At 48.7% G+C, this 22,834-nt stretch overlaps 1 protein-coding gene across 1 annotated transcript in view; it reads right to left on the reverse strand.

The window, feature by feature from the left end:
* The window catches only part of LOC105570203 (B-cell lymphoma/leukemia 11A), a 33,508-nt gene extending 14,001 nt beyond the window's left edge, over positions 1-19,507 (reverse strand). Inside the window, exon 1 of the mRNA XM_012027234.1 lies at positions 18,263-19,507. Within this exon, the coding sequence (XP_011882624.1) occupies positions 18,263-18,299 (37 nt within the window). The 5' untranslated portion in view covers positions 18,300-19,507. The remainder of the gene's footprint in view (positions 1-18,262) is intronic.
* Between the last annotated feature and the right edge of the window lie 3,327 nt (positions 19,508-22,834).

Genomic DNA, 22,834 nt, shown 5'->3' on the forward strand with positions numbered 1-22,834 from the left:
TTGGCAGTCGTTTTTCCTACCCCCTTCCGCCCCCTCCCCTTCGTTCCTGTCTCGCCCTTCGAGTTTCTCCCTTTGTCTCCGTTCTTGCTACGTATCTTTGTCTCACTTTCGTCGCGGCGCTTCTCGAGGGATCTCAGCTCTTCTCTTTTTGCAGCCTTTACACCAACCCCTGTTTGTTTACCCCTGGTGCTGCTGCTATCTCCTTCTTCGTTCGTTTCTCGCCTTTCGTCGGTGCGCCGACGGCGTTCGATTCTTTCTGGGCGGAGCTCGCTTGACCATTGGCCAGGGCGCAAACTCGGGCACGTTTCAACCCTTTAGGATACGAGTTACACCCCGATCGGTGGGCTGAACTTGAGTTATAGTCGGCTTCCTCTCAGCCGATTATGGCGGCCTCACATACTTTTACAATTATTCTTCATTTATTTTGTAGTCCTGTGATTTCTCGTACATAAAACACCTCGGTGACTTGTTGAACTTACATTCGGATAAATAATTGACAACGTGAATAAAGGGCCTTTTCAATATAAAGATTTTTGGCACCATATTTTGCGCGCGTGCCTCGCCGAACCTATGAGAATTCACTGAACGCGAAGTTAGTAAGTTTTCCCAGCATTGCCTAAAACGGATAACTTCCCAAACGCATCGTAGCATCAGCGCAGTTCAAATGACGAATATAACTCGGCAATATTCCATAACAATATGCTGATATCGCGTTTTGATGCATCTTCTCGACAACAAGCCAAGAACCGAGTCGTGAAAATATTTTCATGGATCTAAGTACATCGAGAAAGAGAGAGAAAGAGAGAGAGAGAAAGAGAGAGAGAGAGAGAAATTCCGATAAGAATAAATTTTTTGGCCCTTCACTATTCAAAATCGGCCCGGTCGAGCCGCGAAACCTTTTTTCGCGGCTCCTATCTGCAACTTCTCGTTTTTCACCGGAAGAATGACGGTAGCAGGAAACGAGATAAGAGCTCGCAAAGTCTCGGTGTGTCGAGACTCGTGTTCGGACGAGACAATTGCGCCCCGACGACGTCCCGCATTCTTCGCAGGAACGCGAGATTTTAATCGCGCTTGTCCAAGATGGTCGCTGACAATCGAATGCGAAGGAAAGAAGGGAGCGAAGTGACGATGGTAAAAATCCGATAAAATTTTCGATAAAAACTCCAAAGGTAACGCGAGGCGACGTCTGGCCACGTTTTGGTTTACGGTCCTGTTGCCAGTGAAAAAAAAAAAGAAAATGGTCCGAGCTGGATACGACCGAGGAGGTTGAGCGAGCGCGAAAGGAAGAAACGGTGAGTCGTCTGAATGGACGGGCCTCTCTCGGATCCGTTATTCGCCTACGATTCAAAAGCGCTCGGTTAGAAACAAGAGACGCGCGACCGGTCGTTAGCGACAATGGGCTTTTGTTTTTTCGGGGGGCAGATGTTGGACCAAAACTGTCGGCAGCGTAGAGAACCCCTCCGCAACCCCTGCGCGAGGAGACCGGCAGCCTCGCGAGCTTAAGGTGAGCGAAGGAGGAAGGACGGGGCAGACACGTGTCTCTTCGCCACTTCATAAATCACCCGCCTATTTATCCGCGTGCGTCTTCCGGTCTCGTTTAGTGTCGTTTTTTTTTAACGCGATATGGTCAATGTGTTCAATTACACCGCATTTCTGTGGAATCTGTAAGCCACTCTTTTGCTCTTTCTCTCTTTAGAAATTGTCCGGCAACGATAATCAACTGCGATAAATGCATGTAGCACGAGACATACAAAATTCGTAAAATTCGTGAAAAATCGAATAGGAAACTTGTAAAATATTACAATTTCTTCGCGTTAAAACGTTTGCTTATAGATATAGAAAGTAAATTACGGAACAGAGTTCGATATTAACGCTAAGAATCCTGCGTAATTTAATTGCGCATCAATTTACAAACGTTTATAACAAATAATCCGAGAAATCTTTTTCTAAATCTTGGATGCAACGCACACAAAGTACTCATTAATAGGCTAAAATGTCCCGCGTGAAAAGTAAGAGGCGCAATTTTCATTATCAGTTATCATTATCAGTACACGGAAATATCAGATTGCGTGCAACATTTACGACGCGACGCACATTTCCGATTTTGATGGCGACAATTACGTGCCGCATAATAAAAATGAACGCGGTTGCATCTGGACGAATCGCGTACGCGAGAGAGAAGGGCGAGGGGTAGAGGGGGGGGGGGGGAGAGGAAGGATGTGAATTGCCGGGAAAGAAGATAACGTAAAAATATAATATTGCCCGGCGAATCTAAGTTGGATTGCTTACAAATTGGCCTATACATCCGTAATGTTGCGATCACCAAGCCCGGTGGCCCCTCTATCGCGCGCGTCCTTGTAATTTCCATCTACGAGTGGGAAGGATGCGTACCGGAATCTCTGCGGGAAATGTTCCGAGGTTATTAGTTTTCCACATTAATTTTCCTTCTTATGTCCTTAGTAAGATACGCCGCGCGCCGGGCCAATCGGCGAATCGATTCTTAGTGATAGTCCGCGTATGACGCCATCAATTGTTTAACGTCGGACAAATCTGATTCCTGAAAATCAATTCTGATTCAACTTTTACGCCTTGCACTGTCGATTATAAGCTCTTCAGGCTGGATGTGACCCGCGATCTTGTGAATATTACAGCTACGCCGTATATAATATTATTGTATATATTAATTAGTTAAACGCAGTTGAAAGATTAACTGCTTTAGAATTGAACTGATTTAGAATTGAAAGTTGAATTAAAATCCGTTCCCTGAAGTTTCCTGCTATAATTGTAAAGACCATATTCAGCGTAGGACATTTGCCGTAATGGTCCAATTCTCTTTCGCGACAAGGATAATTAATGCGCTAGTGATAACTCCTTAAATTTGACCACCGATGGGAAACGACGCTCGCGCGACAATTCGCCGTTTTTCCCCCGACATTTTCGTTAGATCCACGCGAGTGCGCGTCGCCCGCACACAGAGAGACGGGCGAAGATATCCCGAGGCGGTATCCTTGTTAGGACATCCGTCCTGTCAAAACGTCCAGAGGACACATCGGAGCAATTGAATTACGATCATCCCCAGGGCGAGTTCCGACCGTAACCAATAATTCCATTATCCATTAGTATTGGGTCGCGGCAATTTCCTTCGCCGACCGAGGAGGCATCGGACTCCACCGCCGTCGCCGCCCGCGACGTACGTGGCAACCGATCACCCGGCGAAATACAGAAACCGATCGCGAAGCGGATAGGTTCCCGGCACACGTCCGTATCGACGCGCGCGAGACGGACAGATCCGTGACGCGATCGCAAATATCGTTTTATCCATAATAGAACGTCGTCGCGTCATTTATCGGCGCCTGGCACGTCGTACTTTCTATCTAAAAATGGTTCCCTCCATCATAATCTCCAGTAACTCGATATACCGTACATCCGTTTCTTTTTACGCAGTCTCTGCGATCTTTCGTAATCAATTCGTAAAGAGCGTAAAGTGTAACCATGTTTTATACCCAGTGAGAACACTAACGTCGAATCGACGTCGAAACCGCGTCCCAACCGTCAGTTGTCGAAAATAATTAAGGCCCGATTTCACCAAACATCGTTTAACTTTAATCTTAGTTCAATTCGTGCTTGAATTAAGCTAGGCTTGAAGTTAAACAACGCTGGTGAAACCGGGCCTAAGTTTTCAAAAATAATTAAGTTTTGGAACTCAATTTTTTGTATTAAATTACTATGTTCAACGTTCTGGATAAATACGTTCAAAAAATTAAGTTTCCAAAAACTTTTATCTTCGAAAACCGACGGTCGGGACGCGATTTCGACTCCGCTGACGTCGATTCGACGTTAGTGTTCTCACTGGGTAGCGGTCGGGCAAATGGAGGATCCGCGCCAGGTCCACGAAATTGAAATCTTAAACATCTCTTCGTCACGCTCAATCAGTCGCGATGACATTCGCGTGGAGAGCACTCTCTCGAAAATACCGTCCCAAATTATGTACCACCTCGGGTACCTCGGTAGCAAAGTCGTATTCACGTAACTCTTTGCGTCTCCTCGTCGCAGGTTATCTGGTTATCGCCGCTGTATTTATGTCTCGCGCAAATCGCGTCTGATAAGAGATAACGGCGCTTGCTCAGAAACTGCCGACTTTGCTCGCGCGTCGGCCATAATTACCTTTGTGCGCCATTGCTCTGCAAAGTCCTGCGCCGGTTATTACGTTACGTATATCCGAATATTCCTGTCCGGGCCAAATTCACTGTCGGAGTCAATCCTGAGGATCGATAGCGCGATCGCGAATTCGATTGAACGCGACGCGAAATCGCCGTCCTAGCGGGGCCCTACGTCCTCATGAGCGACGCTCTCGTTTGATCTTCGGGGGACGCGAGTCGATTCTCATTACCGTGCACGAGATCTCATTTCGCCCATGCTCGGATGCTGACTGGAGCATCGGGACGCGTGCAGGGCCGACCAAGGGCCCCGACAGGATATCAGAAGAATAGAAAGGACCTACCGGTATGCGCACCGCTGGAGGGGGCAATTTTTGTACGAACCCCCACTTTATATTCTGTCGTCCACTCCTTCGCGTACTCCTTCTTTCTCTTCTTTCTATCTTTCCTCTGGCCTTTCTCTCCTTCTTTCTCACCGAGAACAGCCCTTCGTCGCCGGGTTTTTCTCGCGGGGCCGAAGAGTTTTTCGAGTTAACCCCGAACATGTTCCACCACCGTGCGTTTCGTTCTGCTCCGTACAAAGGATCCAAAATGGCGCTTAGCGCGTAGGTCGTTTTTTCTCTCTTACAGGCCCTTTCCACCCTGTCGCATCTCGCGCATGTGCGTGTGCGTGCACGACGTGAAAAAAACAAGACCGAGCAGAAAAAACGAGTGCGTTTGTGAGCGAGCGAGATTTGAGACAGGCTAGCGGTGAGAGCTGAAGGTCCATCGACCCCGCTCTCACAATTGGATCGATTTTTTTATTTCGCCGTAGGTTTCCTCAAATTTCTTTGGCCGCCTTTTTCGATCTAAGGGCCCTCCCCCCCCTGTATCTTCGATATCACAAACGGTACCTCTAACGGGTTTTCTCTTTTCAAACGAAATAGAGGCTGAACGTTTTTTTAAACCGTCATTGACCTCGTCCTGAAGAGCGAGGGTGCGTTAAACCGCATGACCGCGCAGGTAATTTTCCGAGATTTAAAATTACGTCTTATAAATTTTTTGTAGAATGTTGACTTCATTTATACATCATTTTAAGAACGATAATGTCGAAACGAGGGGTAAACCGCCGAGGACAATGTATACAGATTTGCGACATTATTGGTCATTACAAAGCATTTTAATACATAATCTAATATATAAAACAGATCTATCGGAATATATATGAAATATATGCCTGCATATATGGAATTAAATCATTTTTTTGCCGTTTAAAATATATGATGAATATAAGTAAAGAAGGCATATTTTTACTGTACTCAAGAAAAAATATATAAATTTTTTCTATACATACAACTATATATGTATACATATGTATATATGTACGTATATGCAATTATGTGACACATTAAAAAATATATGTAATGAAGAACGATGAGTCATTATAGCGTTTAAGTCGTTATAGCGGAAATAATTTTCTTGGATTCCGAATGACATCGAGATAATTGCTGCAATTACATCACACGAATATTGCAGGACGTCTAATTTAGAGCAATGCAGCAAATATGTTGATCCTGTTCTCGTGAAAGCGACAGTGTACAAATCCATGTCGCTGTTATATTTCCCTTGGATTTAAACTTACATTAGGGCTATAATTTCTTTTCACGCGTTAGAGCGCGAATTAGAATAATCGTACGATCGATTTCATACTTGACAAGCCGAGAGATACAAGAGGGGATTTGATAATAACGTCGTCACATATTGTGATTCGAAATTCTTCCGCGATGCACCCCATAGGAAACTGCTTTTATGCTGAAGAAATCGCACGGACGGGGAACAGTGCCCTCGTCGGAAAGTGGAGCGTATCGGCAAGTCGTACCAAAATATCAGCCCGATCTCAAGCCGCGCGACGAGAATGTGTCCCGAACAAACGGGTGAAATCAGTGACCACATTGGATATCAGAAAGGCCTCGGGGAGATCGGAGCCGCTAGAAAAGTACGCTCCACTGTTCCGCGCTCGGCGGCCAGACGGTTATGAGAAATATGAAATCTGGTTCTCACGGATTCTGAATGGGGTACAGGCCGTCTCTCTCGCGCGCGGACGCGCGTCGTCTCGCTCGCACTCGCGATCCATCGCTCCACATGCGTATCGTGGGAGGAATCTCGAAGACCCGCGGGTCGCCCTTTGTGAGCCCGCCAGCAGGACATTGTCCATTGAGAGAACGGGGCAAACAGGTCCTAGAGAGAGAGTTGACCTGTCCCTCCTGTCCCTTTCAATTCGCGTCTTCTTTCAAGGAAAACCCCTTTCCCCGATTTTTCCGATCAAAATAAATCATACAGGCGTACAGTTATGCACCCGCGGGCATACAGCTGCGTCGCCTCTCGACATGCGGCAGGCCTGGACATCGCGGATTCCGTATTCCGTGTCGCGCGCCTCCCCCGCCGCGCCACCGGGAGTATTTCTCAGGCGTGCATGGCCATGCGTGGCCTTTAATGCGGCCGCGCGATGCGTTTCACCTTTTCGTGGGACTCTGCTTCGACGTTTCTCGCATCTCCGTGCGGACTCCTGGGAACTTCGTCGCCGTCGCGTCTCCAATCGCCCGCCGCAATCGTTTTCACAACTGTGCCGCGGCTTTATGGCAGACGTGGGAAGGCGACCGGCGATACGGAACGAAAAAGTTCCGCGCGATTTCGGTTTCAAAATTCCGCGCGGTCTCTCAGTCGTGCGCCCGCGAGCGGGCGGTGACGATCGGTCGTACAATGAGGTCGTCAAGGGCGATCGCATTTTTACTTCTCAATCGTACGCGGGAGGATTTTTTCTTCGAGCTAGATCTAATTAGAAATAAATTTTAATGTGGAATTTGCGTCAGGTGGGAGTATATCGTTAAAATTCCCCGATAGGCCGGGGCGCATGACGTGACACCCCATTCGGCTGGGGCCGCGGACACGTTTTTCGTCCAATGATGATGAAACCACGCACCGGTGGGTTTCGCTTCCATGTTGGCCCACCGTGCCCGACAATGACGGAAAAACAAACGGCGGGCAACGAGAGCGGCAACGAGGATCGCCAATGGGAAACGCGACGAAACGCAAAGCGCCAAAGCCGCGCCGTGGCTTTGTATTGTCCGGCACTGTGGCTTCTCCCTTTTCCTCCCGCGTCCTCTTTCATCTGCTTTCTCTCTTGCTCTTGCTGGTTAATTAGAAAGTTCCGCGGTAAAGAGACGAAAGAGGGAGGCGGCGAGGGGGGAGGGGAATAGGGAACGGCGGAGGCTGGGGTTTCGTTGTTACATTATTCAAAACGTTCTCCCCCCCCTCCCTCCCTCCCACCCTCCACCCTCCCCCGCGACGAAACTCCGCGCCACGCTACCGCAAAACATCCGAATGCGAACTTTTGACAACGCGCGAAGTGCCGAAGCGTGTCACGCGAAATAATTAACGATCGCGCGAGTTTTCTCGGGCGAGAATTAATGCGCGCGTGGCTCGCGAAGCTCGCCGTAATTTTCGAATTGTGCGTCTCCGGCGCGTAGCGCTAGGAGATGCTATAGCAGGCGAGCGGCGCCCATAAACACCGACGCGACGCCTCAATTCGCGAAGTGCAAATTTATTCGCCGCGCGACACTTCGCTGCTGCCGAACATTTTGTTTCGTAACTTTCCGTGCCAGCCGCGATTACTAGATCAAAATTACCCCGTATGTGTATCATTTATTTTAACGCCGCGAAACAGTTCCACTTGTTCAGAAAGATCGCGTATGTTAAATATTCCGGGCCGCCTCTCTTTCGCATTTGTCCGTTTTTCTATAAGAATACGCAATTCCGCAACTTCTCGTGCGTTATCGGAATTAATTAAAAACAATCTCGCACTCCCCTATAGCGTTGCATCAAAGCACTTTATCGATAATAAGTTGAGATTCGTGGCAAATTTTATCCACGTGCAAATACCATTCGTCGCACTCCGATGATTATCGAAGGGTAAACCGCCCAAGGGCATTGTGGTGTACAGATTCACGGCATTACTGGGCATTTTTTGGGCATCAGTTTGGGCCGAGGGGAAAACCGCTGATCAAAATCTTGTACACCAATACCCACCAATGTCCAGTGGGCATTACTTTATCTTATTATCTTATTTTATCCTATTTTATCGGCTCGGTTGGGGCATCAGGCCTTGCCGGGGCATTATAGATAAACTAAAATAAGATAATAAGATAAAGTAACGCTCGACATTAGTAGGCATTGGTGTACATGATTTTGGTCAGCGGTTTACGCCTCGAATGATTGTACTGTGCGCTCGATAATTTTGCCGATTATAATTGACAACTGATATTATTTGCATCTTGCATCGCCGGCGAACAGTAACGTTCGCAGCCATTGTAATTTTCGTGCGTCGGGCACGAAACGCGTAAGAAACTGTGACCCCAATCACGTTTCTTTTTTTTTCTTTTTTACAATAGTCCCGCGTCCGGGGCCTCCCGCGGACCCGTCCCGCAATTGGTCCGGTCCCGTAACAATGGACTCTCCTCCGCCAGTCCTTCGCGCTTTCCTCTCTCCTTCCTCTCACGATCGAGCTTACTAAAAATCGAGAACCCCGCCGTGCAATTCTGCGTCTCGCGACCAATTGAAAGCCCGCGCGTTTCAAAGCTGGCGCTTTTTCCACGTTTTATTCCGCCTTCGAGCAGTCGAGCAATGGCCGGACGTGATTTCTCGCGGCGCCTTTTGTTTCGCCGCTTTGCCTCGGTCTCGTCTTTTTGACCATTACGCCGCTCCTTTATGTCGCCCATTATCGCCTCGTCAAAGCAAATATCCGATCTGGCTCGCCGACCCGAAAATCACGTTCGACAGCGTCATTTCCCCTTCCGGTATTCGATGACACATTCCTTATACTACAGATGAAAGAAATCCAGATACTTCAAGGCGATTTCTTTAAATTTCAACGGTGACAAACGCGTCTACGTGCTTGCAATAAGAATACAGAATGGTAACGAAAAATGTCGATGTTAATAAGATAATGCATAGTTAAGACTGGAACGAAGTATTTCATGAGTTTAATCTTAATACCATTTAAGTATAATCTCGAAACTTCGTTTTATTACGAAAAGTAGGATAATCCGAAACTTATGTTCGATGCTATGTTGTATTAATGCCGATTAACTAAACAGCGCCAGGATTTTCAAGAGAAGACCGTAATACGAATTTATTAATAATATTTATTGCAGTATTTATCACTGCACTTGCGCTAATTCTAGCGCATTGCAGTAATTAAGAGGACGCAAGGATGCTCGAGGTTTATCGGCACGTTGCCGCGGGTTTTCAACATCCAATTTCACAAGTCTCTTTTCGCAACGATTACACGCGCGAACTGACAATGAATTTTCCACGAAACAGATTTTACTCGAAGGGCAATGAATTCATGGTGGAGCCAGCATATGTTGGCTATTAATTTAGCAGATACCCCGCTATCTCATATTAGGGGCATATTAGGGACATGTCTCATAATAGGGAACTCTCCTCTAGCACTGAATATAATTCAGTGCTACACTTATAACTGTGAATCAGTGAATATTCACTGTTTTCAGTGATGATTCACCGATTGACTTTTCGAGAGTAAGATTAAGAATACGACTGATCTCTTTCGCAAGGTCGTATCTCGATTTGACGGAATTTTCGATTGTCCTCGGCTTGAACAGTCATTTAGGACCAGAGTGAACACGTTTAAAGAACTGAAAATTGTGTAAAATTGACATACGACCTTGCGAAAGAGCTGAGCCGATTAGCAGCAACGCCGAGCAACCCCCGTCGCATTGTTGTTTCCTTACAGCGATCTTATTGCGCGGAAGCATTAAGAGCGTGGGGACAGTTTCGGAGAAACTCGACTGCTACAGACACTTCCTTGGTAAATACGACTTCCTCAAGGTCTCGCCGACGCGATCAGGAGGCAACGAACCCGCCAGGTATCGAACGCGTACGCCTCGCGTGAAAAGTAATGTTCAAGGACGCGTCATTATGCGGGGGATCCTTTTTCCTTCCTTTTAATTACGCGCTTCCGGCACTCCGGAGCAGCTCCGTGAGTGTTCCCATTAAGAAGCGGGAAAGTAGCTCTTTGGCCGAAGTTTCTGCGGGGCCAACGCTCGCCGTGGGGCCGAAGGCGAGAGAGTGCAGACAAAGAGAGAAAGACAGGAGGAGAGAGAGAGAGAGAGAGTACGCATAACTAGATCCAACCTCGAACCCGACACGACGAGTCCAAGGGAATATCTATAAAAGCACCACGTTCCTCCCTATTCCCCTGAACTTGGTCTCCAACATGTCGTATTTATAGAATGCCGCGAGACGCCGTGTATACGCGCCACGTGGTTTACATACGCGCGCCGGTCGTGGAGGATTAGATTATAACGGGTGGCCACGAGGAAGGAAATCCCCGGATCAGTAGCCTGAGAGTGCGCGCACATGCTTTGACATCACAATGTAAATTACGGCTCTGCTCGGCGATGCCTATTATAAAAACGTAGCAAATCGCAGCTGGTCTCTGTGGGACGTAAATATTTCCCAAATTTCCTTTTGTAATCTCGTATCGGAAGTCTGTAATTAATTTTTTTTTTATTCGTTAACTTCAGACAAAGCATAGCAAATAATAAATAGCTATAAAGGGGAATTGTACTTGCGATGAGTTCTCAAAGTGCCTCCCAATGAATAATGCGTGAGACGCTTTTCAGAAAGACAATAAACAATTAACCGCGAGGTAGCTGCGCTCATGTGACGACGCGGTGGCGAAATAATAGATAAAAAGTTTTAATTAAATCAGCGACGGCGTCACTTGTGCACCGCGGTCAGATCAGATCGCTTCAATTTCTCGGCTCGGAGGGAGACACGCACCGAAGTGACCCTCGTCAGGTGACCTACGAGGTGTCGTCGATGATCGTTCCGGAAAGGGGACCGGCCACCTTGTACTTCCTAAGTGGAAGGAGGCGCTTCGTAGTGACCCTTGGTCAGGTAGCCGGTGGTAAGTCGGTCCATCCCCTCTTCCTGCTTACCGACAAGTGAACGGCCGACAAAGCGTATAATAATACGAGCAGATTATCGTTTCGAAAGGTGTTCGCACCTTGGGAGGAGGGTCTCGGACAATGGTGGACAATGGACCAGGAAACCGACACCGCAAACAACATAAATTTCCCTCGCAGCGCCTTCTCGTCGCGCGGACAGTCTCGACTTACCCGGGACGGACACCTCCGTGCCCTTCTTCCTTTTTTTTTTACGGGTGCAACTCGATGCTGTCCCCGGTGCTTTTCTTCGGGGCGAGAACGGCCGGCCACCGTGGACGCGCGCTTCTGAATCCATTATTTTGAATAAAAGTCGAAAAACGACCCGATCCTCTTCAAAGTCTATTCTGTACCCCATAGAATCGCTATTCGAGGGGACAAAATATTTTCGCTTGTGGCGACATTAAGACGATAAACGGGGATTTATCTGCGAGGCGTGTTTCCCCTTTTCTCTTAATCTCCTAAGTATTTCATCTTTTTAATGAAATACCTTTCGCGCATTTTATGAATATCTCAAGAAAAGGTTGAATCAACGCTAGGGATTTTTTCGAGGGGTAAACCGCCGACCAAAATCACGTATACCAATGCCTAAATGCCCAGTAAGCATTACTTTATCTCATTTTATCTTTATAATGCGCCAGCAAGGCGCTTAAGGTGCGTTACCTCAAGACAAATGCTTAAAACATAAAACATTGTCTTAAGAGCCCTAACTCAGCCGATCCACCGCGCATCGTCGCAGATTTGACCAGTTTTATAAAATGTCAATCGTATTATACCATTTATCATTTACATCCACGTTCAGTCGTGAAAAGACGACTCTTCGCGCGCGTCCTCGCGATCTTAACCCCTTTTCAAGGGTGGGTGTACCACGAAGGCCAATAAGCCGGGTCGACGAGTCTCGCGAACGAACCAGACGACATCGTATTTCAGCCGAAATTGCCCACCAGCAGATTGGATGGACGATATACAGCCCCGTTGTTACCGAGTTCGGCGAAGACGTGGAGAAACTGTATCGACGTCGTCTGTCCTAGCGGTAGGACCAGGAGGATTGAAGTAGAGTCCGATGAGTAATTAATGCCTGTCCCGCGTAGTCTGTCCCATTTTCCCCTATAACTGATTCGAGGCTCCGTATCGGAGACGTACTTTTCCGTCCTGCCACCGCCTCACCATCGCCGCCGGTTTCTTTCTCGCGCGTATCTAATCGCGATAATTAACGTGGCGCGAGCTAGACGAGCTTGCCTCGCGGGAGATCGGCCAAGGGGCTTTATTAATCCTCGCGCACCACCGTACCTGCTAATTTTAATAGTCCGAGCTGACGTAAGTGGGGCCCGTGAGATGAGAAGGTACATAAACTATTTAATTAGCTTTAATTATCAGCGTTCATTCTTATTTAACTTTGTTCATCTCGCTATTCTTAGCAGCGGGCAGTCCCGTGTTTTCGTCTTTTAAGGAAAGCCCCTTCTTTCGTATTCGCTATTCGCTATTTTATTCATCTCTTACTCAAATAAATTTGCGAAAGCCGTTTTTCTCATAACGATTATACGCGGGAAAATTCTTTTTCTCTTTTATTCTCGGCTGAGAAAAGGGCTGAGCAGGGCGAGCGTTAACATTCAGTAGCGAACGTCAATGCGGCATCAGACAGCGATGATAAGTGGTGCCATCTCGATGTCGGTCTCCGAACCGATAGATTTCTCGAATGCATTATTAGTTAAAATATATTAATGAGAATATCATATCATTAATTCCAAGTGACACTCTCACAGTAGTTCCACTGCGATAAATCAATAATAATACCTCTATTTAATTTCTCTTATTAGACCGATATACGTTATATAGCAGCGAATTATTTATCGATCAAATATAATAAGTTCCTCGGTATTAATAGTCAAATATAATAAGTTCCTCGGTATTAACTAATCATTTTCGCTTCGACTCGAACACTGCGACTCAATTAATATGCAATACTAAAACTTCTCATATGCAAACGAGACGTGGTCAAGTGTGAACTCACCTGATCGAACTAATTCGCAATTTCGACCTTTTATCGTTGTCGCGTCTACTACACGCGTCTTCTCCGCAAACCTCGCGGGCTCTTTCTTCAACCGGCGTCATCGTGCATGAAAAATCGTGAGTGCCGTCGCCTTACCTGGTCGCGTGCTGCTGGATCCCGATGCAAAGGAGAAGGAAGAGAACGAATGGAGAGGAGGGATCGCGAGAGGGAGACGGAAGGAAAAGGGTTCGCCACGCGCCCGGCGCCCTAAAGGTTAATCTAGAAAATCAAATCAAAGCGGTTTTTTTGGTCGAGGGACTCGCTTGAAGACGCGCTAGAGGAGCAAGAGGAGAGAACGGATCCGTAAGAGGACGGGGAGGGTGACGTGAGAGAAAGGAGAGACGCGAGGAGGAGACGAAGGGCTTCCGACGGGCCGCGCATCAAAGACAATATTCAACACGTACTGCGTACACCGTACGCAAAAGGCGCATATGCCGCGCACGTGCCGGCGGGGGGAGGGGGAGGAGGGGGGGGCAAAGCTTTAGCGCTCTGTTTGCTAAATAACATCCTCGGGAGTACCTCGAGACTAGATACGGGGCGAGCAAGAAACCCTTCCCGCGGGTCAGCGAGTGTAATTGCGCGCTTATTAACCTTTGCCGCGTCTGCCTATCAACGGAAGAGCTTCGCTTTAAATTAACGTAATTAACTTTGGTGTTTTCCAACTATTTCTGCTTATGATAGCTAAACACTTTGCTGCCGTGCCCATTGTGTCAGGTGCAAACCGTTTGCCGCGGCATAAAAATTTATAGTTACGGCAGCGAAATACTTTCGGCAAACCACGATTAGCTACGGCGGCGAAAATTTTCTTTTCATCGCAACGGACATAGTTGTCCACGCATCTTCTGAATAATTGTCAGTTTTAATAATGACAAAAAGTATATAATTTTGCCCGACTTAGGTGCGGTCGGGTTTAATTTTCACGAGTTCTGAAAGACAACGTGCTGGTCGATGGAGAATCACCTCGGAAATATCGAAGCCGCTGTACGAAAGCAAGTAACATGTAGAAAAGTAGAATCTACGCTGCGGTTCTAAAGCAGAAAATTAAACGCGTACCGCAAGACGTGGCGAGTTTAAGAACTTTTCGACGACGAGGGAGTATGCGGGCCGATCAGTTGATCGATCATTCGGCGTTTAACACCCGTAGGCTTGTTGCGTCGTTGCGATACCTACAGCGACTCTATCGACCATGACGTTATGTGGTTATCGTGGTCAAAAACAAAACGTAAGCGGCGGATGATTTACAGCGTTAGGCTGCAGTGATATCTTGTTATTCAGACTTTGCAAAAGACGCGCGCTAAAATGACGGCCTTAACGCCGCCTTGACGTCAGCAGTGATATATGTACAATTTCGCATTCTGAGGAATACGTCGGACTGATATCTCGTCGCCGCTGTTTAAAAAGCGGATACAAACACAACGACAATCCCACACACTATCGCACAGAGATCAATGTAGCTGACAAAGCACTAATGAAAGTTTACAGTATCAACGATGCGTAAACGAGTATACTTTTCATATCGCATTTAAAACCACACTCACAAATGAGCGTATCGAAGGGGTCTCCGTATCAATGATTCTGTATTTAAATCACACCGGGCCAAATCAATTTTTCGTCGTACATCGATAATTTTTAATCTCGAATACTTCGCTGGTTTCGTCGTTTCTTCCTCCGGTAAATTTTTCTTACATTTTTGTCTCGAAACGTTCAACGAAACGTTTCTCGCGACGGTCGCCGTTAGCTCGTGAGTGTCGGGTGACCAGATAACTCCCTTTTGCCCGGCCCGTTGTTATGGGAAAGTGATCGCATGATCGGATGCGATACTCGCCGCCCCGGTACGTGAGTAATGCGCGATCTATTTGCCGCCTGTCTACGTATGCACGTAGGAAGGAACAGCGGACAGACGGATATAATAGAGGCGTAGACGCGCGACACGTCGTTTCGAAGAAAGGATAACTCTGCGTTTACCAACACGGATTTAAAGCTTGAGACGAGAACGCGATGGCTCGCCCAAGCTCCGCCGCATTCTCTTTAATTGTCACGATTCTCCGCCATCGCGACCGACCTGTCCGCGATCCGATTGTCGTAGGAGAAGAAAGAAAAAAGGAGAGCTCATTTGACGCCGACGGACAACTCACCTTAACGCGAACGGTGGACGATACCATTCGCGTCATCATCGATTCACCGGTATCAAGTGAGCTGCGGTTAGAACGGCGAGGTGAAACGAAGCACATCCATCATCATCATCATCGTATCTACGTTCACGAGGCCGTCACTTGGTCGTCAGCCGTCAGGTAGTTGGCCGAGAAGTAAACAGGACTTTCTTAGTTACCGCGCGAAGAACAGCGGTCGTCTCGCGGCATCGTGTTCTAGAGGTCGATTCAAATTAAAGAGAAATCGATCTCGATTTTGCCACGAAACATAAAAGTGGCCATTGACTCGGACTCAGGGGGATCTGTCGACACACTGGCACTGTTCCTCATTAACCTCGCTTCAGGGTGGCAGATAGGCAAACTCGCGGACTCGCGGCCCGGTCCACCGCGACATCCTAATCGCGATCGATCGTCGCGCGCCATTATCGGTCCTCGCCGTCTTAGAAATCATGGCGTTACGCTGCTCGTCGTCACTCGCGAATCGACGTGGCCCATTGATCTATCGATCGCTACGCTGCTACCCCGCGACGAAGGTCAGCCGGTAGAAGTGATCGGGGCGCGAGGGGATAATCGGTGCCGGAGAAATATTCCGGTATCTTTTCGCGGCGGCGTCATCGCGCGAACTAAAGAATATCGCAGTTGTAATTAAGAAAACGGAGCCGCCGCCGCTGCCGCCGCCGCCGTCGCCGGCGTCGCCGCCGTTCCGTAGAGGCGAGGGGGTGCCTCGCGGACGTCGCGGGGGCGGGTGTTGCCGACGAGGGGTAGCAGTCGCGGGGGTGGAAAAGTCTGTGAAAAACGCGCGCATGACAATGCCGCCCTTTCTAGCCCACCCCGCGCCTTCCACCGCGCCGTCACCTTCTCCTCCTCCTCCTCCTCCTCCTCCTTCTCCTCTTCCTCCACCTCTACCTCCTGCTTCTCTCAGACTCCTTTTCCACCACCTTCGCCGCCTCCACTCTCCTCGCCTGGTGGGGGCTGTCGCGGACTAATTAAAAATTCAGCCGACGACGAGTTACCCGAAGACGTTGGCCTTCCATCCCTCTTTTCCCTCTTTCGCTCTCGTTCGACCTCTTCTTCTCCCCCTGGTTCATTCACTCACACACACACTTTCTCTTTCTCCTTGCACCCCGTGCTTCTCTCTCTCTCTCTCTCTCTCTCTCTCTGTTTTTCTTTCCCCCCCTCCTCTCTCTCTTCCCTCTCTCGCACTTAACTTTCTCGCGCTTTTCGTAGCTTTTTTACCTTCTCTCCATCCTCGGCCACGCGACCGCCGATCCTTTTCACTTTTTTTTGTAGCGCCACGCCACGAGGAACAGCCGCGCGCTTACCTCATCGACAGGTTGCCCTCTTCATCGGGACGCGGATGCTTTTTCCAAGGAAACGGAGTTAATTACCGGATCGCGGCTGGGATGCCGGCTCGATTGCGGGAGGCTTGTATTATGACTACCGCATTGAATTCTTTTCCCCAGAAAACGCCGCTTGCCACGAAATTAATCGCGAGGGGGCCTGATTTTTGAGAGTCGCCTTATTTTTACGACGACGTAGAGCGCGGCGGTGACGCCGCGACGCCAATGAACCGAGACGGGATCATAAAATGATTAGGATCGAAGTGGAGCGTGCCGGACTTGCGTGACTCGATTCTAAAACGATTTACGACGATCCGATCACGGATCACCGTGGAAGGATTTGCGGGCCGCCGATGAGCGCCGAGAGTTTCTCGTTACAAATGGCACGGATTTGTCGGCGGCGGTTAACAACCGGGAGAGAGATTGCTTTTGATCTGCTCTCGGAGAAAACTTAAAATCGAGTTACGTCGACGTAATCGACTGGATCCGCAAGTAATTATGCTTCTGATCAACGCCATTGTCTCCGTACGTTGATACGAAAAAATTGGTGCGTTAAAGGTCTCCGGGAGAAGTGCGAAACGTCTCTACGCGAGAAAGGTGCGAGGCCACCTTACTATTTAACCCAAAGGACGTCACGTTTGACTATTTTCTTTCCTAATATTAACATAAAAATTGACAAGTGTAAAACTAACAAAATGAAAAACGTCAACTTATGAAAAGTACACGTGTGTTTGTTGAAACTTTTGCTGAAAAGGAATCTTTTTGATGCGAGATGGCGGTATTGCAAATATTTGTGTTTTGGATTCTCGCGCGATTGGAATTCGAAGGTACATTCTTGACTTTTTCGTCCAGAGGCTATTGTTTTTTTTTTTACCGATAAATATAGCTAACGCTTTTTCCATTTTTTCCCCTCTAATTCCTAGTTTCTTCCTTGTTTTCGGGTTTCGGATTCTATGGAGAAGTAAGCGTATATATTTAAGTTCGACGGAACCAATCTAGCTATCTGTTCTTCTTATAGACATTTATCGAAAATACAATTATCCTAATTGTCGAAAGCATTCAGTTATCTCGTTTCGGACCAATCGAGACGACGTAACGGGAATACATTATCAAATCTAATCTAATCGCGCCATATTTAATCATCTAATGACGCGGCGAATGTGTAAAAGTAAGAAACATCGTGAGAAGCAAAGGGCCTCGCGGTTGTAATAACTCGGTTGTTTCGCTGCTCCATTCAACCGCGTGGCACAATAAACACGCTCGTAAACACGACACACAATTTCGAGCGCACCGCCTTCGCAAACGTGACGAATATCACGCATTTGGCGTGTGTCTAATCGCGTGTTTTCGCACCATCGGCCGCCCCACGAGCGTCTCGCTCCCGTGTTCTCAATTACGGCTCCAAAGCGGTGGCCGCGAGGTGGCCAATGTCTCCGGACGTGTCGTCGCTCTTTAGCGTTTTCGCGAAAGAAAGAAATGACATCGGCACGTGTGCACGGGAGAAAGGGCTCGTGTCGGTAACGTGACTCTCTTTTTTTTCTCGTTGTCCCTCACTCACCTTGCGCGATCCTGACCGCGGGCATTTTGATCCTCATGGTGGCGTTTTCACGATCTCCGACTCTCGTCACGAAACACTGTCTCTTGAAGAACGAGCCTCGGCTCCGGTCGCCCGGGACGGAAAGGGGTTGCAGTTGCCGTTGTCGGGAGGGCAAGGGCCGCAGTGTCGTTTCACCTTTCCGGTCTCCTGGCTCACATCCGCGGGGACGAGATGAGGAAGGAGGACGCGACGGGCGCACGTCGGTGACAGAACAGCAGGACAAAGCACCCGATCCCGATCTCGGCCGTCGTCACGCTTCCGCCCTCCTCCCTCTCACCTCCGCCGCGCGTTTTCGCCCTCCGCGAGAGGGTCCATCCGATTTTGCCCGGGATATCGAAACACTGTCCTCACACGTCCCTCACTTTTCTCAGGGACACGCCGCGTCCAGTTCCTTCCCCGCGATTCGCGCTCTGCGCTCTCTCTCTCCCTTCCGGATACGATTATCCGATAAGTCACGCGCACCTGGAGCACTTGTTCGTCAACTAATATCGGTCCTCATGGTCCTCAGCGGCCGCATTCTTCCGCGACTGCACTGCGTTCACCACCGCGACAAGTACACGCGACATGTATGACACCGCGAGCCTCGCGTACGATAGTGTCAATACCGATAGGCTGACCGGAGCGACTACCTGACCGGAACGATCGGCGCGCACAGGTGCGGGATAGCGTTTACGTGCCCGTCCGGCGGGAATGGTGGCACCTTCGCGATTGACAGTAGTTGTGCGCGACGACTCGCCGCCGGCCGATTTCCCCGCGGCACCTGCGGGGAGCCGACGTCGCGCAGACACGCGCGACACGACCGCAGGAACTTTGATCGCACCGAGCGCGGCTGGTGCTCAACAGAGAGAGAGTCCACCGGTCACAGTCGCTTCCCCGCGCGGCGAGTTGGCGATATCCGTCCCCGGAGTAGCTGCTCCTCGCTGACCGTTCGTTCACTGCTGTCACCTTCGAGACTCGCCGGTAGCGAGGTCGGTGGAGAGTAAGAGAGAAAGAGAGAGAGAGAAAAAAGAAGAAAATATAAACAAGTCCAAAAGCGTCGCGCCGCGAGTTCCCGCGGAGTCACGGCGCGGTGTTTCGCTCGAGTTCGATGAACCGAGGAGACGGTCCCAGACGGTCCTCACGTCCTGCGGTATCCTCGAGTCCTTGGACGTCCCTCGTGCCCTCCTCCGTAGCTCCGTTTCGCTCTCTACTCCTTTTTTATCTATGTCCGATTGCCGGCGATCGTCGGCGCGGCGCACCCGCGGTCCCTGGACCACGCGCGATCACGGTGACGCGACGTCGACGGCGACGTGCGACGACACCGCGTCCCCGTTGACGACGTACGACCTCGGCGGGCTGGTGCGGCTGTCTGGCGGTGCGGCGGCCTGGCGGCGACGGCGCGGGTGCTGGATGCCTGATGCCGGCGTGGACCAGAGCGACGACGGTCCAGCATGGGTCGTATCGCCGAGTGGACTGTGCCGGACTGTGCGCGCCTCTAGTCGTATGCCGTACGAGACCTGGTGTGTGTCGGGCACTGCGCTCGCTTCGGACGCGCTCGGTTCGCCTCGGCGCCGAGGCCGGACACCCCACGCGCTCTCGGGGTAGTTTTCACCCCCCGTGGTGGGGGTAACGCTTCCTCTCTCTTTCTCCCCGGCCTCTCGCTCTCTCCCCCACCCTGCGTCGCGCTCCCTTTCTACACCTCCCCCCTCGGCTTCCTCTCCCTCGCTTTCGCTCTCTCTCCCTTCCACTCGCGAGCGGTTCCTGTAGCCGCGTACACCTACGGGTCCACGAACACACGCCCGCGCCGCGCTCGTTTCTCCTCGTTTATCGTTCGGCCATCCAGATCGGCTCCTCTCTCTCTCTCTCTCTTCCTCGCTCGCCGTCCTCTCTCGTCTTCTCACCGATATCGGCGTCGACGCTCGACGTCCTCGTCGCGCGGGAGATAACCGCGAGGAGGGAGATCGCGTCTTCTCTATCTCTGACGCGACGTAGTGGGGGAAAGGCGCGCTTTTTCCAAAACGCAACCCTTCCTCCGCGTCGCGGCGCGAACGCGCCGGATGCGATTTTTCCGGCGCGTTTCAACGGTCGCGAGGAGCCAACGGTTCCGTATCCGGCGCGAGGAAACCCACGTTGCGCAGGATGGACTCGGGGAAATACTGCGTTAAATCCCGGGACTTTTCTCGGATTTTAGGGCCAGTTTAGCAAACGTCGGTTAACTACGCACCAGAGTTCAGCTCTCTATCCGCCTCTATCTTATTTAAGAAGAGACAGAGAATCAATTAATCTTCGCTCAGCAGTTAACCGACGTTTGCAAATTGGCCCTTAATTCCCTCCGGATACGACAGTGACATTTGATAATTTTACTCTTGCAACTATCTTCAATGTGTTAAAGAAATCCTTAAATTGCAATTTGAATGTAAAGCCAGCGCCGCACTATACGCAATCCGTATTCGAATGCGTGGACATTCATTATTATTTATACTCACTATTCGTGATTTGCAGTTTATCGTCCGTACACAGAGAGAAAGGTTTCTTTGGATTTAGTATTCCTATTTATTTGATTGAAATTTGTTTCATTAAAACAACATATGCTTATACGAAACATTATGTGTTTTGAATAAAAATTTTCTTGTTTTATTCAAACAACCTGTCTTATATGATAGAAAAAACACTATTATTTGAAGTAATATCTTTCAATGAAATAACAATGGATCAGTTTAGTCGACCTTAATAAATTCAAATAAAAATATATATATAATGTGCAACGTTTCGACCACGTGTTTGAGTCCTTATCGAGCATAAATTCTGAAAGGGAACAAACCAATAATCGGTGTTACTTAGTTATCATAGATACAATTAAAATTACAAATAAAATTTAAATTAAAAAATAATTGTACAAAGTTAATGTGTAAAATAAGCCACAATAGAATAAACATAAATTACAAATGAGAAAAATTAAAAATTAAAACTAATTGTACAAAGAAAGTAACCTTTACCTGTTATCGCAGGACTTGTATCGCAAGTCTACAATTAGTTAGATTTCAATATTAGTCAAAAAACCACTAGTTTCGTCAGAAAACCGCCAGCGAATCATTGCGAATGGCGAATCGCGCGCAGCAAATCGACGAATTTTCCACGACGAGGGAAAAACCACTGACCAAAATCGTGTACACCAATGCCCACTAATGCCCAGTGGGCATTACTTTATCTTATTATCTTATTTTATCTTATTTTATCTCTAAAACGCCCCAGCAAGGCCTAATGCCCAAACTACTGCCCAAGGAATGCCTAGTAATGCCCGGTAATGCCCAGTGATGCCGCAAATCTGTACACCACAATGCCCTCAGCTCACGAATATACGAATCGCACATAGTGTGGCGCTTTAGACTGCTCGCGAATTTGTCAAAATACATTATTCCTGCATCCGTCCCCGTCTTCTTATCGATTACTCCGTACGTGTTCGCGAATGCAAACGAAAAAAATGGTTTGAAAATACGATAACGCCGCAGGCCTTCACGGTCTCGGCGCGATTAATGCTGACCAGGCGTTTAAGTTACCGCAGTAATATCCAAACGTATTAATGTTGCTTGGAACGACGCCAGGTTTTCGTTGCTGATCGTTGCCGCACTCGTTACACCCACGATGAGTTTCTGTAGCTGAATTCCGGCGCGCGTGACAAATTGCCGCGAGTTACTTTTACTAACTGCGGAGGACTTTTTGGAAGTCGCGGAGTCCAATTATATTTTATCGTGGCACGAAAGGCAGACGTTCCGCGTGAAATTTTATTTCGATATCATTGATTTGAAAACTCAATTATAAACACTGTCACAGCACGGAACAGTAGACGTTGATCTTCTGTAAAAATATTTCATGCTTCCTCCTGATCGTGACACGAGATAGAGAAACCGAACAAGAGCTAAGACGAATCCAGATATAAATATACGATATGACGTAATAATAAATTTAGATATTTTCCGCGGTATTCGAAATCGCTTCGCGCGCTAGCGCTTTATCGCGAAACACCGTGCATCACGGAATGAAGAAAAAAAAAAACTACGCCCCCGGAGCACCGAGCGGTCGCGAAATGGTGCTAAATGCACGGGTAGCGGCCAGATTTACGGACCGATCGTGGTGCGATGCACGGCTCGTCGCCGTCTCGAACTCGCCGTAAACACACGGCGTCGAATCATAGAGAAAGCGGAGAGGAGCACACAGAAGTACCTGCTCTCTCACATTAATTATTCCGCGACTAAAACCCCCTCATTCTACTTGTGGGATCGATATCCGCGACGCCGATCTTTCCACGTCGGGATTACTCGCTGGAGGATCTCGATCCTGCGACCAGGCGAGCGGGATAAGATGCGGAACTCAGGTAGGGGGGAGAGAGAGAGAGAGAGAGAGAGAGAGAAGGGGAAGGGGAGAGGAGAATGGAAAGAGACGCAAACGTGGCGAAGAACCTCGCATTATCCTGGATACGAGACGTTCATCCGTCTACAAAGAGACACGGCGGTCGCGATAGGAAGTTCGAAGTTTCAAAGGAAGCGTGTACAGCTT

Source organism: Vollenhovia emeryi, unplaced genomic scaffold (assembly GCF_000949405.1).
Source record: "Vollenhovia emeryi isolate VEMERY1.0 unplaced genomic scaffold, V.emery_V1.0 DF939121.1, whole genome shotgun sequence".
NCBI classification, from domain to species: domain Eukaryota; kingdom Metazoa; phylum Arthropoda; class Insecta; order Hymenoptera; family Formicidae; genus Vollenhovia; species Vollenhovia emeryi.